At 45.0% G+C, this 18,987-nt stretch overlaps 2 protein-coding genes across 19 annotated transcripts in view; both read right to left on the bottom strand.

Moving 5' to 3' along the window:
• The window catches only part of HNRNPM (heterogeneous nuclear ribonucleoprotein M), a 46,617-nt gene extending 35,545 nt beyond the window's left edge, over window positions 1-11,072 (bottom strand). For 14 of the 18 annotated variants that reach the window (XM_023746106.1, XM_006104996.3, XM_023746114.1 and 11 more), the window contains exons 1-2: window positions 10,803-10,960; window positions 1,096-1,265 (exon numbers count right to left, since the gene is read on the bottom strand). In XM_023746106.1, coding sequence (XP_023601874.1) covers window positions 1,096-1,265; window positions 10,803-10,915 — 283 coding nt within the window. In that variant the 5' untranslated portion in view covers window positions 10,916-10,960. Of the gene's footprint in view, window positions 1-1,095; window positions 1,266-1,455; window positions 1,475-10,802 lie in introns of those variants that run through there. The other 4 variants (XM_006104998.3, XM_006104995.3, XM_023746115.1 and 1 more) reach the window with 4 other exon arrangements.
• Window positions 11,073-16,689: 5,617 nt separating this feature from the next.
• Window positions 16,690-18,987, bottom strand: part of MARCH2 (membrane associated ring-CH-type finger 2) — a 24,615-nt gene continuing 22,317 nt past the window's right edge. Inside the window, 1 exon segment of the mRNA XM_023746103.1 lies at window positions 16,690-17,282. Within this exon segment, the coding sequence (XP_023601871.1) occupies window positions 17,124-17,282 (159 nt within the window). The 3' untranslated portion in view covers window positions 16,690-17,123.

Raw genomic sequence — 18,987 nt, forward strand, 5'->3', positions numbered from 1 at the left:
GCTGGGAGCACCATACACATACCAAAATAGCCTATCCAAGTGGCATCTCTGTCACTGAAATGTTAATCATTTGACAAATCAAGCTCAAATCTCTTTTCATTATGAATACTCAAAAAAAAACAAAAAAAAAAAAACACAAAACACCCCAATACCTTTCAGTCCTTCAAAAAAACTGCATTTAAGAGTAATATGAGTCTCAGTTTCCCTTGGGGGTGTGGGGTGAGAGGAGACTTCAAGGCATTAGACAAATTGTTCTCTATCAACAGTTTTGTCTAAACCAGGGCTGAGCAATCTCTTCAGCCCTGAGTGCCACCAGCAGGGTCAGGAATCAGGAAAAGAAAGGAAGACAGAAGAAACAGAATAAGAGTGTGGGAAAGAGAGGACACCCTGGTGTGCGCAGGGGATAAGGCAGAGGCCCATGGAGGCAACCGACCTCCTCGGACCTCCTGGTGGCAGCAGAGCTTCTGTTGTTTTCCCTGCCCTAAGCCCAAATTTGGACACCTGGGCTGTGACTGATGTGACCTGAATGCTCTGCATTACACAGGACAGGCCTTATTTTGAGCTCTCCAATTGCCAATCTAAGAATTTTCCCCTGGGGGGGGGAAAGCCTAACAATTTTAGCGCAAGCTAATGTTTTTATAATTTAGAATCTGAACAGCACAAGTTCCAGCTACCAAATTTTGATCTCAGAAAAACATCCACAAAATTTAAACAAACTACCTTCCCACAAGAATTTAAAAGCTTAAAAAGAGAGACAGAGATCAAGAAAAGGTAACACCTCTCCCACCTATTATGAAAAATTCAAAAAATGTCCTTACCACAAAGAGGCTCCCCTCAAGCTTAAATGAAGCCCTATTATCATATTAAGCCAATAAAATCATTTATAGGCCAAGGGACCATCAAACCACCCTATTTGACACACAGGTGCACGACCACAAATAAAAGTAGGGTGGATAGGAGGGCTTAACTCTCAAGCCTGGACAGAACACATGCTCTACCCAGACAGCTTCCACTGACAAAAAGTAACCAAGGAATTAGCCACAGAAAAGATGACACACCAACCTTCTTACCCTACTCAACCACCAGTACCATTACCTTTTTCTTTAACCAGGTCTTTAAGTGACTGCCATTTCACATCAAAAGGTATGTTTGTAATGAAGGCTCTGTATCTTTTGGTTGGATTGGCATATGGTTCAAAGCGATTGCCCCCTCTTTTTATGTTTTTCTCTTTTCTCTTCTCATTCTGAGTAGGTCGTTCTCCTTCACTGAATTGAAAAGAAAAAAGAAAAGAGGGTCCATATGTTAGCACAATATAAAAGATAGTATTTCATTTGTCAGGTTTACAATTCACACAAAGTTACATACAACACAAGACTAATATTAATTTTGATGAGACATTTAAACTAAAGTGTCCCATAGAGCAGAAAGCTGCAGTAGTGCACCCCTTAAACCCACCTATCAAGAAACTGGTCCCAGCTCAGCCGGCGTGGCTCAGTGGTTTGAGTGCTGATCTATGAACCAGGAGGTAACAGTTCAATTCCCGGTTGTGGGCTCAATCCCCGGTGTGGGGCATGCGGGAGGCAGCTGATCAGAGGTTCTCTCTCATCATTGATGTTTCTGTCTCTCCCTCTCCCTTCCTCTCTGAAATCAATAAAACATGTATTTAAAAGGAAAAAAAAAGAAAAGAAACTGGTCCCAAGAAAAGTGTGCTCTCCTAGTCATTCTCACACTCCTATGGGGCATAACAGAAATGGGAGTAAGAGGCTAACTCCCTGCCTGAGGTGCTTTAGTTCCAAGACAGAAATATGAAAAGAGAAGGAAAGATTTACAAGGCCCTGGCCAGTGTGGCACTGTTGGGCACTGTCCCATGCACCAAAAGGTTGCTGGTTCGATCCCAAGTCAGGGTACATGTCCAGGTTGTGGGCTCAATCCTCTGTAGGAGATAGCCAATCAATGTTCTGCTCTCACACTGATGTTTCTCTCCCTTCTCCCTTCCTCTACCTCTAAACAAAAACAAAAACAAAACAAACAAACAAAAAACTTAAAAAAAAAAAGATTAAGATCTCATGGAATGAGATTAAGAAATGAGGTGGTACACACAGACCCAATCAATTTTAGCTTCACAAATAAAAGTGCCTTTTGTTGTGTGTGTATGTGTTTTTAATTGTTTAAGTGGGAATGTAAGCACTAGTCCAGTGATGGCAAACCTTTTGAGCTCGGCGTGTCAGCATTTTGAAAAACCCTAACTTAACTCTGGCGCTGTGTCACATATAGAAATTTTTTGATCTTTGCAACCATAGTAAAACAAAGACTTACATTTTTGATATTTATTTTATATATTTAAATGCCATTTAACAAAGAAAAATCAACCAAAAAAATGAGTTCGCGTGTCACCTCTGACATGCGTGTCATAGGTTCGCCATCACTGCACTAGTCGGTTTGGCTCAGTGGATAGAGTGTCAGCCCACAGACTACAGAGTCCTGGGTTTGATTCCAGTCAAGAGCATGTACCTTGGTTGCAGGCTTGATCCTGGGCCCTGGTTGGGACATGTGCGGGAGGCAACCAATCGATGTGTCTCTCTCACATAGATGTTTCTCTGTGTCTCTCCCCCACCCTTTCCACTCTCTAAACAAAAACAAACAAAATCAATGGAAAAATATCCTCAGGTGAGGATTAACAACAACAAAAAAGGTGCAGCTGCTATATAAAAGTGTGGTAGCTACTCAAAAAGTTAAAAAACATATAATCACACCCTGGCCAGTGTGGTTGTGTGGATAGAGCATCAGCACTCGCACAGAAGGGTCTCGAGTTCCATTCCTGGTCAAGGGCACCTCCCTGGGTTTCCATTCCGGTTCACTCCCCACCACCACTCCAAGTGTGTGTGGGAGGCAACCAGTCCATGTGTCTCTCTCACATGGATCTTTGTTCCCACCCCCCACCCCCACCCCCGCCTTTCCTCCCTCCCTCCCTTCCATTCTCTCTGAAAAGCAATGGAAAAAATATCCCCAGGTAATGGTTAACAAAACAAAAATCTTTTTTAAAATATATATAATCACTACATGTCCCAGCAATTCCACTCCTAGGTATATACCCTAAAGAACTGAAAGCAAAGACTCAAATACTTATACGCCACTAGAAGTATTATCCATAATAGCTTAAAGGTGGAAACAACCTAAGTGTCCACCAACAGATGAACAGAATGAACAAAATGTAGTATATAAATCCAATAGAATATTATTCAACCACAAAAGGGAATGAAGTGCTGAGACATGTTGTAACAGATGAACTTTGAAAACATGCTAAGTTAAACAAGCCAGAGTTTCTGTTTGGGATGATAAAAGCTCTGGAAGTGGAAAGTAGATCACGGCATAATATACAACCTTGTACTTGATGCCACTAAATTGTACACTTAAAATGGTTAAAATGGCAACTCTTACATATATTGTTACCACAAAAAAAATCTTAAGGGAAAGAAACCATTCTCTACACAACCCTACTTTGACGCTAGGAAAACCAAAGTCTGGGCAACCCTGGTACATTAAAGACACAAACAATCCCAACTTTTGCAAAGAAGGATGGATGCTTTTTTTGGCATGGCCTTTCCTGTAATACTTTTCACCCTGGTGTTTTAGGTGCCTCCATGTTGTAACATTTCATTTCTAAGCTCCATACATAAACATTCAGCTTAGATTAGGAAATAAAAAAAAGCTTCATAAGAAATGCAAATTTACAAAGCATAGAACCAGACATCAGGCCGGACAGGCCATAGCCTAGGGACAACAGGCCGGTGTGTGCACAGCCAGGGCAGCGCCCATGCACTGGCCAAGGGAGGCTGTTCCCTCAACTTCCTGTTCAGTTCAATCCCCTTTGACCACAGGCAGACACCTGTAAGCACTGACCAGGAACAACTGGGAAGCTGGCTGGCAGCCATAGAAGTTCTTCTCAAGGCACTGAGTCCTACACTTTCTACTTCACTAACCCTGATCTTTCCACTAGGGAGAATCCTGAGACTCCCAAACCACAGATTCCAGCAGAGGCTTTGTGATCCATGGCACAAATGGAAAAAAAAAACAAAGAGCCAAAAACTATGGTATAGATGATTTACAAAACTACCTTCACTGAATAAAAGGGCTGATCTTTATTCCAGGATTCTTACTTATAGTGTTCAAACACTGGATGGTAAATGGAGGACTTTCTTTTACCATACTTATCTGGAAAAATTAGAAAGTTGTTTTTTTTTTAAACTATATCCCTCATATCCAAACACAAGGGTGCCAAGTGGGAGCCCAATGAAGATATCATCCTAAGCAAAACTAAGGAAAGCAGCTTCCTAAAAGATCTGAACTATACCAACATAAAATAGACTTCCAGCTGGTAGATGTGGGAGGTAGGGCCACTCGAGTTCTCGGGATTCCTAGAACTCTTAACTCTGTCCACCCAGGCTCACAACAGACCTTTCTCGGGCTGGCTGCACACCACAAACAGATCTTAGAAAGAACCTGTCTACTTCACATGAAAGTCATGCACCAAAATCTGCCAAGAAGCATATCTGCAATTGCTTACTTTTTATATCCTATATAATAAGAGGCTAATATGCAAATCGGCCAAACAGTGTAACGACCCGTCACTATGATGTGCACTGACCACCAAGGGGGGCAGACACTCAACACAGGAGCTTCCCCCTGGTGGTCAGTGCCCTACCACGGGGGAGCGCCACTCAGCAGAAGCCATGGCGAGTGCAGTGGAAGTGGCGGGAGCCACTCCCACCTCCGTGGCAGCGCTAAGGATGTCCAACTGATGACTTAGGCCTGCTCCCCTAAGCCATCAGTTGGACATCCCCCGAGGGCTCCTGGACTGCAAGAGGGCGCAGGCCGGGCTGAGGGACCCCCGCCCCCAGTGCACGAATCTCGTGCACCGGACCTCTAGTATGTATATGTATATATGTGTGTGTGTGTATATATATATATATACACATATATTTTTTTTAATTGATTTCAGAGAGGAAGGGAAAGGGAGAGAAACAAACAAAAAAAAAATCATTGATCGGCTGCCTCCTGCACATACCCCCACTGGGGATTGAGCCCGAAGCCCAGACATGTGCTCCCAACCGGAATCGAACCCAGGACCTTTCAGTCCACAGGCCGACGCTCTATCTATCCCTGAGCCAAACCAGCCAGGGCCAATTGCTTACTCTTGGCAGATGAGGAGGAAAACGTTAGTATAAATTCAAAAAAATGTACATCCAATCTATAGTTCACGGTCCTACAAAAGGTCTGTGGATAGAAATATATTTAATATAACTTGTTTCTTTTGAAACCCAAATATTCTATAATTTGCATTTCAAAAAAATGCTGACATAGGAGGGTCCATGACAGTAGTAGTGCCAATCCATGTTTTCAGACTGCTCAGCTCACCTATTAATTACAAAATGTATAAATAACTAATTACAGCCAAAGCAGTAAAGTATCTAAGTTACATTCTGCCCATGCATTATTAGGCTAAGAATAAACTACTAGCCTTGGCCAGTGTGGTTCAGTTGGTTGGATGTTGTTCCATGCACTGAAAGGGTTGCTGGCTTGATTCCCAATCAGGGCACACACCCGGATTGCGGGCTCAATCCCCAGTAGGGGGTGTGCAGGAGGCAGCCAATGGATGATTCTCTCTCTCTGACCCATGAACCAGGAAGTCAAGGAGGGTTCGATTCCTGGTCAAGGGATATGCCCAGCTTGGGCCTTAATCCCCAGCAGGGGGCATGCAGGAGGCAGCTGGCCAATCAATGATTCTCTCTCATCATTGATATTTCGGGTAGTTATTGATATATTTATTATCTTGATTCAGTGAGGGTTTATATACTGACACCAAACTGTACATCTATCTTCCATATATAGAAAAGGCTAATATGCAAAGTTTCCCCTGGGTAGTTCAACTGGGAGCCTGGGAGTTCGATTGCTCACTATGACAAGCGTTGACCACTAGGGGGTGGTGCGGAATGAAGAAGGCCCAGGCTGCCTTCCAGAAGGAAGGCCCTGATTGCAGCCCAGCCCTAGGGACCCTACCCGTGCATGAATTTTGTGCACTGGGCCTCTAGTTTCCAATATGTGTTTATTGTGCCTATTATACAACACTATTTTTTAAAGTTTCTTCTCACAGTTATTAAATTTCAAACTTAAACCCCCAATAACTTGAATTGTAACTCCTACATAAAGTAACAAATTTGTAATCTTTCAAAGAAACTTACTATGAAGCCACAGTAAGTGGTCTACCTAGGCCAGCTAAAATGTCTTACCAGTCAATATTCTCCTTGCTATCTGGCTCTCAATTCCCAATTGTCAATGATTTTGATTCCATCTGATTCTGGCACCCACTCACCCACCTAAGTTTTAAATAGAACCAATATAACCAAAACTTTCTGAAATTCTATAAACCTATTTCATAATACATCGATAAAGACAAGCCTAAGATATCTGAAAGTACCTTCCGTATTAGACATAATTAATCTTAATTGAAATAAGATTGTCTAATATGCTTTGGAATTGTTTCACTGACTGCATTCTTTGAAAATTTATCATGTCACTGCTCCACAACACTGGGATTATACTATACATTAAGATCACAACTGAACCTAGCAGTGTGGCTCAGTGATTGAGCATCAACCTATGAACCAGGAAGTCTTAGGTTTGATTCTGGTCAGGGCACATGCACGGGGTTGCAGGCTCAATCCCCAGTGGGGGGCTTGCAGGAGGCAGTCAATCAATGATTCTCTAATCATTGATGTTTCTAGCTCCCTCTCCCTTCCTCTTTGAAATCAATAAAAATATGCATATTTTTAAAAATCACAACTAAAACAATTTTAAAAGTTCCTACTCCACAAAGGACTGCTACATTCTGTTTAGTTTTTGTTTGTTTTTTGTTAATCCTCACCTGAGGATATTTTTTCATTGATTTTTCGGGAGAGTGGAAGAGAGGGAAAGACAGAGAGAAACATCAATGTGAGAGAAAACACATCGATTGGTTGCCTTCCTGCACGAGCCCTAACCCGTGCTGGGGAGGAGCTTGCAACCAAGATACGTGCCCTTGACAGGAATCGAACCCGGGACCCTTTGGTACACAGGCCGATGCTCCATCCACTGAGCCAAACCGGCTAGGGCTCTGTTTAAAACAGTGAATCCCTAACCTCTCATGCCTCCATGGCATTCTCATGAATAATACTATTACTTGTAGAGTTCTTCAATCAAGAGTGTAGTCTGCAATGGCAACCCTAATACCCTAAACCAGCCGTGGGCAAACTACAGCCCGTTTGAAATGAATAAAACTAAAAAAAAAAAAAAGACCGTACCCTTTTATGTAATGATGTTTACTTTGAATTTATATTAGTTCACACAAACACTCCATCCATGCTTTTGTTCCGGCCCTCCGGTCCAGTTTAAGAACCCATTGTGGCCCTCGAGTCAAAAAGTTTGCCCACCCCTGCCCTAAACACATCTCCTGAGAGAGAAAAAATCCCCATCCCCCCATCCCCTTTAAAACTATTCCTTATATGAAATGATTCTTCACAGAAACCCTTTCAAGCCTGAGCTCCTCTAATGCATTTAACCAGTTAACTGCCACGATTCTAATTTAAAAAGGTCCGCCGCTTGCATCTATAGACACTTACAGCGTACAAATGGTTAAGATGTGGAGAGCATAGTTCATAACACTATTCTAGCTAGCTCCAGGTCCACTAAACCACTCATATTAACTCGAGCTCTTTTCCTCTCTGGTTGTTTACCAGCATAACCTGTATCCACCTAGCTCACAGGGATGCTGTGAAAATCAACAGACAGCCTAACAAAAAATAACAATTTGGTAAACATTAAGCGCAACATTTAAGGGAGCAGTAATACAGGTGACTTAAAAGGTAGGGTCCTACTATTGAGGCCTAAAACCCAATGACACCTTTGCTAAGCCTCAATTCATCTGTAAAAGGTTTAAAAAGTGAGACTTGACACATAGTGACTTTGGCAGTGATACATTTTCCTACCAATAATATTCTTGAGGGCAAGGAAGGGGACTAATTCACGCCTAACCTTCTACTGTTGCATATACCTACTAGGCTTTCAAACAAGCTCACCAAGGCAATGGCTGAAGAAACACAGGCATTGTACTTACAGACTACTGAAGGAATAATTCAGCGTTCAACTCTGTAATAAGAGAACCCACCTGAGAACCCGAAAAGAAACAAGCAACCTAATGTTTGCAGACTGTTATCACTTGCAAAACCATGAATAAAATCACAGGCCAAAGTGAAAGCAAAAAACTGGCTGCAGACATTCAAACAGCCCAGAGCCCCTATTCTAATCCAGAACTCAGAATATAATGTACCTCAAAATTCTTTTTATCAAGTACAGAAACACTTTTAAAGTACAGTGCAAAAAATACAGTACAGTGCACAAAACAACAACAAAACTCCACTCAAATCATTATTATTTTGCCTGGCCAGCGTGGCTCAGTGGGTGAGCACCAACCTATGAACCAGATCACGGTTCGATACCTGGTCAGTGCATACGCCCGGGGTTGCGGGCTCGATCCCCAGTGTGGGGCATGCAGGAGGCAGCTGATCAATGATTCTATCTCATCATTGATGTTTCTATCTCTCTCCCCCTCTTCCTTCCTCTCTGAAATCAACAAAAATATATATTTTCTAAAATCGTTATTATTTAAATAATAAACTTCAGCCCTAGCCAGTTTTTCTCAGTGGTTAGAGCGTAGGCCCCCATACCAAAGGGTCTCGGGTTCAATTCCCAGTCAAGAACATGTACTGTACCTAGGTTGCTGGGGTGCATGAGGGAAGCAACTAGAAGTGTGTGAGTGAGTGAGTGTGAGTGTGAGTGTGTGTGTGTGTGGGGGGGGGGTGGAGGCAACCAATCTATGTCTCTTATGTTGATATTTGTTTCTCTCTCCCTCTCCCCACCTCCCTCCCCTCCACTCTCCCTAAAAATCAGTGGAAAAAATATCCTCCTGTGAGGATTGAAAATAAATAATAATCTTAGAACGGCTGCATTTAGTGAGCGGTTACCAGGGTAGTGTCATGTAAGTGGAAAGGGTGTTTAAGTCAAGATGGCCTCCCCTAGCCAATAATCTAAACTAAATATACATTTTTTATTTATTTTTTAACAGGGAGAAGCTTTGTTTTTGTCCACTTCTGTTCCGAAATGGTACATGGGTCAGAGGCCAGCTGCAGAGGATTCAATGCAGAGCAAATTTTTATTTTTAATAGTCCATGTTATGTTTGTCAAATGAATCAGCCACAAAAGACTATTTGAAAATGAACAGTGAAAAATAGGAAATTTAATAAAGTACCCTGGACGCTACATAATCTGTTAACTAATTCAACTTCTCATCTGGCCTGATTCTAGCAGCACTCCATCCTGTGATTAAGTGCTTTGGAAGAAAATATTCAGGATATAAATGTACCTTAAAGGCCTCCAAATATGGCCCTCAGAAATCCAACTAGGATACCCTACAGATGTTGAAAAAAGTCTAAAATGAACAAATCCCTTTCCAGAGTTTTCAATAATTAAGTGTTGAGAATATTTCCAAAATGCCTTTCTGAGAACCAGTAACCATCGTATTTTTTTCCTCACCTAAGTTTACCATAGCTAGTATTTAGTAAATGCTCATTAACATAAAACGCTTGTAACTACATTCATTTTAACCCCCACAAATTGTAGTTATGCACATTAAAAATTTGGGGGAAGGAAAATTCATTAACAATTTAACTGAGGTAACAAGGAGTTGGGGAGAATGGGAAGTTATTGGTTAGTGGCTCCAGTTTGGGATGTTGAAAAAGTTCTGGACATGGATGGTAGTAATGGTTGCATAACACAGAATGAACCTAATGACAAGGAATCTCACACTTCAAATAGTTAAAGTTGTAAATTCTATACTATGTATGTGTATGTTACAATTTATAGAAACGCGTGGCAAGTCAAATGTGCGCCCAGCTTTTCCCTCTCCTCCCCCAAGTGCTCTTCTTTCAGGTGACTGTAATCAGAATGAGTGGGTTTCACAGGGGAAGATCATGCTTAAAGGAAATTTAAAAAACCGAGGACCCGAGACAGAGCCCCAAGCAGGACTCAAAAAGATGACGGAGTTTGGAAGAGGGTGGCCAGCCAAATGATGGAAAATCTCCGCCTAGAACACGGAAAAGGATGTTTTCTCTTTTTCCTGTTTGTTTCTAAGGGTGAACACGAAGCAGCAGGCCCGACTGCTCTATGAATACCTCCTGCGCACCTGGGGAGGAAGTGCGGCCGGAACCGTCCGCGCGGTCCCTGCCTATACCTGCCCGCCTCCGCTACCGTTTACCGGGGCCATCCGCGTGCCAAGTCCTGCACGCTACTTCCCCTCCCCCCCGCTTGACCGATCGGGAAACTGAGACCCCAGGTAAGGGGTGGGGTTTTGGAGGGAAATAAGAAACCCAAGGTCACCCGGCAGCTGAGCGGGCCGCGGCCTCGGGGACTCGCCGGCTCTGGGGCCCGCGCCATCATCCCCGCGCCCAGAGGCCTGACTTGCGGCCTCGGGGACGGACCCGGCCTGGAGGAACCGGAAGAGCGGAGCCCCGAGGCCATGGACGACAGAGCAATCTTTGAGGCGCTCCCGGGGCCGCCCGGCTGCACTCCTAACGGCCTTGGCCGCCCCCACCCTCGGCAGACCCGCGGGAAGGCCTAGAACGAGGCCGCGCCAGAGGGAGGCAGCCAACAGACTTAACGGAGCCGGCGCCGCGAAATGCCTGACCCGGGACAAGAAACCGTGGAATACTCACCCTTTCGGACCCGGAACTCCGTTGCCGCTTGGCGCGCCGGGCGCGCCGCTCTCCCCCTCCATTTTGGGCTCCGTCGCCGCCACCTCGGCCGCCGCCTCGACCCCTGCCGCCATTTTCTCCGCGTCTGGGCTTTGTGTGATGGAACAGGCTGTACGACGCTGCGCCTGCGCGCTCACGTGACCCAGCGCGACCGGTAACGCCTGCGCGAGTCGCTGCTGGCGGCCACGCCCCTGCTCTGGGCCACGCCCCGCAAGCCCAGAGGCGGACCAGCAGCTGCTATTTATTTATTCTTTTACTAGAGGCCCGATGCAGGAAATTCGTGCAATAGTAGGCCTTCCTTACCCCGGTTGCTGGCACCAGCTTCCCTCTGGCACCCAGGACCCGGGCTTCCTTCGCAGCCCCGGCATCGTCCGGAAGGATGTCTGGTCTAATTAGCATATTATGCTTTTATTATTGTAGATTCCCACAGCAAACTGGAATTAGACACATCTGGGTCATCCACCCGCCCTTGGGGTCTATTAGGAAGAGGCATCTCCCCACCCTAACCTACTCACTTCCAGCTTTCTGTAATTAGCTGGAGCAGAATGGCAGCAGTTTTGTTTACCAGAATATAAAGGAGTTAGCCAAGGGCAGAACACGGAGGGCCAGGCTGTAGGACTGGTGAGCAAAATGCCATGTCTCTAAGCAAGTATCATCCTGCACCAAGAATATCCCAGCACTGCCAGTCGTCTCCCCACCATGCTGGGAGCTCCTGGGTGCAGAGCTCATAGCCCGTGTTTTTCAATCAACCCATCAACCAAACACATAGCTGAGGACTTAGTATATTATATGCTCATAGATGTTTGTTGAGTGAATGAACAAGCAAGAAGCCAAACACGATGGAAGAAATGAACTGCAGCCCTGGACGGTTTGGCTCACTGGATAGAGCGTCGGCCTGGGGACTGAAGGGTCCCAGGTTCGATTCCGGTCAAGGGCATGTACCTTGGTTGCAGGCACATCCCCAGTAGGGGGTGTGCAGGAGGCAGCTGATCGATGATTCTCTCTCATCAATGTTTCTAACTCTCTATCCCTCTCACTTCCTCTCTGTAAAAAATCAATAAAATATATTTTTAAAAAAAGAAAAAAAGAAATGAGCTGCAGGCCATTTCTGGGGCTCTTCTGCCTGACCCTGGGTCCCTCTGCCCTGAGGGCTTTGTCCCTACTCCCATCTGGGTTTTCAAGGCTGTTACAGGCTGTCGGCGAGAGAACAGGGAAGAGGCCAGAGTCTAGGGGAGTGTTCAGAGGTTCAGGCCTCTTTCCTCAGCAGCTCCCCATCTCTGGTGTCTCTGGAACTTTGACATGCTTCACTGAATCTTGGAGTTCTCATCTAACCACCAAACTCTCTCTAGGCTCACAAAGGGAAAATGTTTGGGGGATGTTTTTTTTTCCACCTCTCACAGAATGATTGCATTCTATTAGGCTCTGGGAGAATATATCACTTGCCACACCCTCCCAGCTGCTTAATTCTGCCTGGTGATTCTGACCCAGGTTCAGAACTCTGGGCCCAGAGAATAAATGCATCTGGTAGCCTAGCCTGACAGGAGGCTATGCCTCATCCTCCCTTTCCAGTTCCATTCCTACATCCCAAACTCATCTGTCTCACAGAATTCCCCTCTCCCATCCATCAAGTCCCTCTCACACACCCCTTCCTGAAATCTCTACCAAAATCCACTGTGCACACCAACCTTTCTCCCATGACCCTACTGGAATCTATCTCAGTTTACCTTCCTCTCCCTTATACTTCTCCTACACTAGAGGGAAGCCTGGAACAGAAGAAGGCTCACAAACCTCTGAATTTCCTTGCCCAGCAGGGCTCAGAGATGGGGAAGAGACCACAGCAGTCTGTCAGAATCGGAGAAAAATCCAAATGCAAAGCATCAGGGACAAGAAGCCACTTCCCTGATCTTTCTCCTGCAGTGGGTGTGACTGGAGATTAGTGAGAAGCCAGGCCCGGGCTGAGGAGACAAACTCTCTTCCAGCTGTGGGCTCCTACAGACTGGTGACTTGACTCAACACTGCCCAAATTCCTGGGTTTTGCCATCTTCTGAACTAGTATTTCCTTCACACTTGCCTTTAATTAATACACTTTATTTTCCTTTAAAAAATTATGTTTTAAATTGTGCTTTATGGGGTCTGGGGATCTGGGTAAAAAAAAGATTAAGCAAACACAAACAAAAAAACTCAGGCATACTCTCCATCTGGAAAACTCACCCGTGCCTGTGCTCCCCACCCACCCCCTTACCTTTGCCTTTTCTCTCCTAAGCGTCAAAGGCCCTTCTGCCTCTGTAACTTGTTTACTGAGCCATAAGCCCAGCTGGCTCCCTTCTACTACCTCTGTAACTTTCTAAATAAACTTTCTCTTATAATTTGAATTAAAAAAGCAAAACATAGACACAGACAACACTATGGTGATTACTGGAGGGTAAGGGAGATGCAGGGAGGTAGGAGAGGGTATGGGGAGATAAATGGTGATTGAAGGAGACTTGACTGGGTAGTGAACACACAATACAATATATAGATGATGTATTATAGAATTGTGCACTTGAAACATAATTTTATAAACTAATGTCACCCCAATAAATTCAATTAAAAAATTGCCCTGCCAGGTAGCTTAGTTGGTTATAGCATCATCCTGATTGTTTCTATCCCAGTCAGGGCACATATAAGATCCAACCAATGAGTGCACAAATAAGTGGAACAACAAATCTCTCTCATAAATAATTTTAATTCAGTTTTTAAAATTGTGCTTTTACACCATAGCCCATATTGTAAACTTGCTATAAAGAGCTTACTATAAAAAATAAAGAGCTTATTCCTCCCCATTTCTTTCTCAGGCATGTTTTTTTTTTTCCTTCCTAAGTTTTAAGGGTCCCAACCAAGGGAGCAATGGCAGCGGCAGCTCCTCCTGGACTTACCACCTGAACCTGTTTCCAAGACCCCCTTTACTCTGACTTTTCAGTGAGCCAACAACAGCCCTGCCTTGGTTTACTCCTGTCACTGTGACTTTACTTCCCAGTGAGCCAAAGCAGCCTCACTTAAGCCCTTCATTGTTTCACTGTCCCCAGCTTTAATAAATGTACTCTCAAAATGCATATATATGAGGGTATATAAATAAGAGGATGACACTATTAAAGTATAAATTCAGTATGCATGCTGCCAAAGGCTCTGAGCCTACTACTTCCTCTCTTTGCTAAGGCTAGGGGTCATTAAAGACAGCCTAGCACCAAGCTACAGCTTTCTCCTATACCTAATTGAAAGTATTAAAAGAGATTTGCAAAGGAAACAGCTTTCTCATTTCATGATGATATATCCTGGGGCTCCTTTGCATTATCTCCAGTGGTACCACACTCAAAGTGCTAGGCCTGGGCAGAGAGTGAGCTGCTGCAGAGGCAAGAAAGGTATAGCTCACTGGCATGGCTCAGTGATGGGCGTCGACCTATGAACCAGGAGGTCATGGTTCGATTCCAGGGCGGGCACATGCCTGGGTTTCAGGCTTGATCCCCAATGTGGGGTGTGCAGGAGGCAGCCAATCCATGATTCTCTCTCATCATTGATGTTTCTATCTCTCCCTCTCCTTTCCTCTCTGAAATCAATAAAAAAATATCTTTTTAAAGGTATAATCCTGTGTTTCTGCAGACTACCAAATGCCTACAAAGCCCTATTTGTCTTTCTAACTACCACTCTCCTACCCCTCTGCCCCTCACTCACATTGCCCCAGCACCATCATCTACCATGCTGCTTCTTCCATAGGCCACACAGGCTCCGGTCTCCAGGCCTTTGCTCTTTGATGTTCCTTCCACTCCACAGCCAGTCTGGTCTCAAGGAGCCACAGACCAAACAGAGATTAATGCAGAAAACAATAGAACTATGCTAGGATCATCATGAATGAATGACGTTGGGCAAGTGTCCCATTGCTTCGAGCCCCTTTGCTCACCTGTCAATGAGATTAATAAGAGAATACAGAACCTACCTTTCAGGGCTGGTCTGAGTATTAAATGTGACCTGATGCAGAAAGCCCTCAAACATAAAAGGCTCAGAAAGTGCTCATGAAGTAAGTGGGTGCTATTGCCCAGAGTGGCTCAGTTACTTGAGCAGCAACCTGTACACTGAAAGCTTGCCAGTTTGATTTCTGGTCAGTGCACATGCCTGGGTTGTGGGTTTGATCCCTGGTCAGGACACATTTCAATGTTTCTCTTTCTCTTTCTCTCTCTCTCTCTCTCTCTCTCTCTCTCTCTCTCTCTCTCTCTCTCCCCTTCCATGTCCTCAGGTGAGGATCAAAAAAAAAAAAAAAAGTGGGACAGAACCTGGCTGGAGATCCTGGATAGAACCAGGCGAGAGAACCCAAACATGCTGATCAACTGAATGCTGCCTCCGTGTCATTCCTTCTTTGCAGACTCCGTCCCCACCTATGGGAACCCCTGAACCTGCAGAGGCTGGACCCCAACATATGGCGCCCGAACAGGATTCCCCTAGCCGACCCAGAGGGCACAGCTGACTCCTCCCCGGACACGGACACCACCATCAACCACGGCCCTGATGGACCCTTTGATGCAGCCCTTCAACTCGCTGACCCTTTGGGAAGCCCGTCGCCAATGACGCCGCCCGCTAGCCAGATCAACAAGGACAACCAAACCACCGACTTGAGGACAGCTGAAATCCCTTGACTGAAGAGGCCAGCAAACTTCTACAGGAACAAGGCTCCTTGTGCACTCCATCCACTATGTTTATAGCTATGCTCCCTATCATTGCTTGTTAGTCTTCTTCCGAGTCTTAAACAACCCAATCCGAGAGGTGGCCGCTGATTTACATGCGCTATCATTTAAAAAATAAAAAAGGGGGAATTTGCCGGAAGCCAGTCCATCCTTGCTGCTTGACAGTCACTGCAGGGAAGAAACATCTGCACAGCATATGTTTCAAGGGACCTGGCGAATATGGCATACTGTTCTTAATATGTTTGCTCCCCTTCTTGGCACTGTGTGTTTTAACCAAGGTCACCTCTCCGAGAAAGGTTGTTTCCCCAGGTAGGGATTTTTCCCTGAAGTTAGGGAGGGAATAAAACCCCTTAACTAAGTGCCAGGCGGGTAGTTAATCACTTTAACTACAAACAATCATGCTTAAGCTACATAATCTTTACTCCCTGGAATGGAGATAAGAAACGCCCTAACCTTTGGAATAGAAATTGATAGGATTAAAATCAACTGGTATAAATACAGATGTAACAAGACAATAAAACATAGAACCTGGCTGGAGATCCTGGCTAGAACCTGGCTAGGCTGCTGATCAACTGAAAAAAAAAAAAAAGTGGGTACTATTATTAGCATGTCATCTTCTGCTTTTTTCCTGAGTCCTCCTGGAAGGGAAAGCACGAAGCTCAGCACTGGGGCCATGCAGACCCATGGGCAATCCCAACTCTGCATCCTAGAACTGTGGGATCTTAGAAGTATCCCTGCTCTGGGCCTCAGTCTTCTCATCTGTAAAGTGGAGGTAACAGTCATTCTTCCTGCTGAGAATGCTAGTGAAAATTGGAGGAAGCCTGTGAAGGTTCTGAACTGAGCCTCATCCTGGGTAACCCTCAATAAGTGTGTACATTATATCTGGCCCACAAATAAGTGGATGCAAAATAAGTGGAAACTGTTCTTATGTATATTTATTTTAAATCATTTACTATATAACCATACTACCTGCTCTTCATTTGAAAACTCAGATTTAGCTGCTTCTGCTGTGTTTCACAACAGATCCTTCAAACCAGACTAGCGCATTTTTTTAAACCTCTGTGTGGTCCCTGACTCCCCTTGGTCCCACAACCCTCACTTTGAGGCCTTAGTTCTAAATATAATTGACAAGTCCATTTTATCCAGCAAGGGCTCCTTTTATTCATTCAGGGTGGGTTTTTGAAACTCAGTGCAACTTTATAAAGTCAAGGTGCCAGGAGAGTGAGCCTGCCAAGTGCAGAGAAGCATAAGAAGCTTACGGAACCTCCAGCCCCATGGACACCCTCAACAAGCCTATGGCCATGGCTGCTGGCCCACAAGGAGCTGAGTGGACCTCAGAATGAGATCAGGGTGCCTGCTCTGTGTGAAGCTCAGGACCACTTCCATCTGTCCACATATACAACAGTGTGCAAAACAATCTGAAAATATCTTCCCACAGGATCACAGAATCAGCTCCACTTGGCATCTCTTGGCCTAAGAAGCATTCTGGCCGTGCAGGAAGGGTCAGGCAGTTTCCCTTCTTCCAAAAGCCAGGGCATCGTCAGCTGCCTCTGGCCTGCCAGCTCAACCTTCACACAGGTGTCTCCTCTGCCACCTTCTTCAGGAATCCTGCTGCCAGCAGGGAGTGCTGGGTAGCCTCGGAGCCATCCGTGTCCCGGATCTTCAGGTGTACTTTCTGGTTGGTCCTTCTCCATTCAGTGTATAGCTGGTAATGATAGCGGAAGGAGACCTACGGGGCAGTGCAGAGATGGGTGGGAAGGCCAGCCAGCAGGCCTCCACCCCCAAGGGAAGAAAACTGGACTCCTGAGACACTGGCCTTGGCCTGCACCAGGGTCGGACTCAAACTTCCAGAAGAAGAGACAGCTGCGAGGTATTTTTCATACAGACTGTGCACACAAACCCATTCACTATTGTGGGGAAAGTCTCCACCAGTGTTCAAGACCCTGCAAATGAGAGGGGTCTCTCAGAGGGTGGAAGTGAAGTGGTATAGCCTCTTGGAAGGGATTAAATGCCACTGGGTCATATAATTGCCAAAACTTGGAAACCATCAAGATGTCCTTCAGTAAGTGAATAGATAAATAAACTGTGGGACATCAGATGATGAAATATTCAGCACTAAAAAGAAATGAGCTATGCCATGAAAGGACATGGAGGAACCTTAAATGTATGTTACTAAGTGAAAAAAGCCCGTATAAAAAGGCTATAAACTGCATAATTTCAACTCTCTGACATTCTGGAAAAGGCAAAACTATGGAATTGTCAGGAGTTGAGGATAGGAGAGGAGGGATGAATAGCTGGGGCACAGAGGATTTTTAGGGCAGTAAAACTGCTCTGTATGATACTGTCATGGTGGATACATGTCATGATATATTTATCCAAACCTATAGAACAGTGGTTCTCCACCTTCTGGCCCTTTAAATACAGTTCCTCATGTTGTGACCCAACCATAAAATTATTTTCGTTGCTACTTCATAACTGTAATGTTGCTACTGTTATGAATTGTAATGTAAATATCTGATATGCAGGATGGTCTTAGGTGACCCCTGTGAAAGGGTCGTTCAACCGCCAAAGGGGTTGCAACCCACAGGTTGAGAACCGCTGCTATAGAATGTACAACCCAGGATGAACCCTAATGTAATCTATGGACTTGGGGTGATAATGATGTATCAATGGAGATTCATTAATTGTAAGAAATGTACCCTCTGGTGCCATGTGGATAGTGGGGGGAAGCTGTGTGTATGGAGGAGAATATATGAGAACTCTATACTTTCTGATCAATTTTGCTTTATTTATTAGAATCTTAAAATGTTCTAATAAATAAAGTCTATAAAAATTATCTACACTAATAAAAGAGAAACATGCAAATTAACCATCACTCCGCCACTCTGCTACATCCACAAGCCACGCCCACCAGCCAATCAGGAGCGAGTATGCAAATTAACCCAACTAAGATGGCGGCAGCCAGGGAGCTGGAACAAGGAGGAGGCTTGGGTTGCCCCCGGCGATGGAGGAAGCCAAGCTTGCCCTGGGCTCCGTTCAAGGCTACAAAGTTTCAATTATAGAAGATAAATAAATCCCAGATACCTGCTTCCAGCCTGCCCTGGCCTCCGCTCAAGGAGGCGCTGAAAAAAAAAAAAAGAAAAAAAGGAGAGGCTGGGAGCTTGGGTCACCGGGGGGCGTGGCCAGCCTGCAAACAGCCATCAGCCCTTCACCCAGGCTGGCCAGGCACCCCAGCGGGGACCCCCACCCTGAAGGGGTGTGGCCACCCTGATCCAGGACACCCTTCAGGGCAAACCAGCCAGCCCCCACCTGTGCACTAGGCCTCTATCCTATATAATAAAAGGGTAATATGCAAATTGACCCTAACAGCAGAATGACTGGGAATGACTGGTCACTATAGACACACACTGACCACCAGGGGGCAGATGCTCAAT

This window comes from Myotis lucifugus, unplaced genomic scaffold (assembly GCF_000147115.1).
Source record: "Myotis lucifugus unplaced genomic scaffold, Myoluc2.0 scaffold_628, whole genome shotgun sequence".
In the NCBI taxonomy this organism is placed as follows: Eukaryota; Metazoa; Chordata; class Mammalia; order Chiroptera; family Vespertilionidae; genus Myotis; species Myotis lucifugus.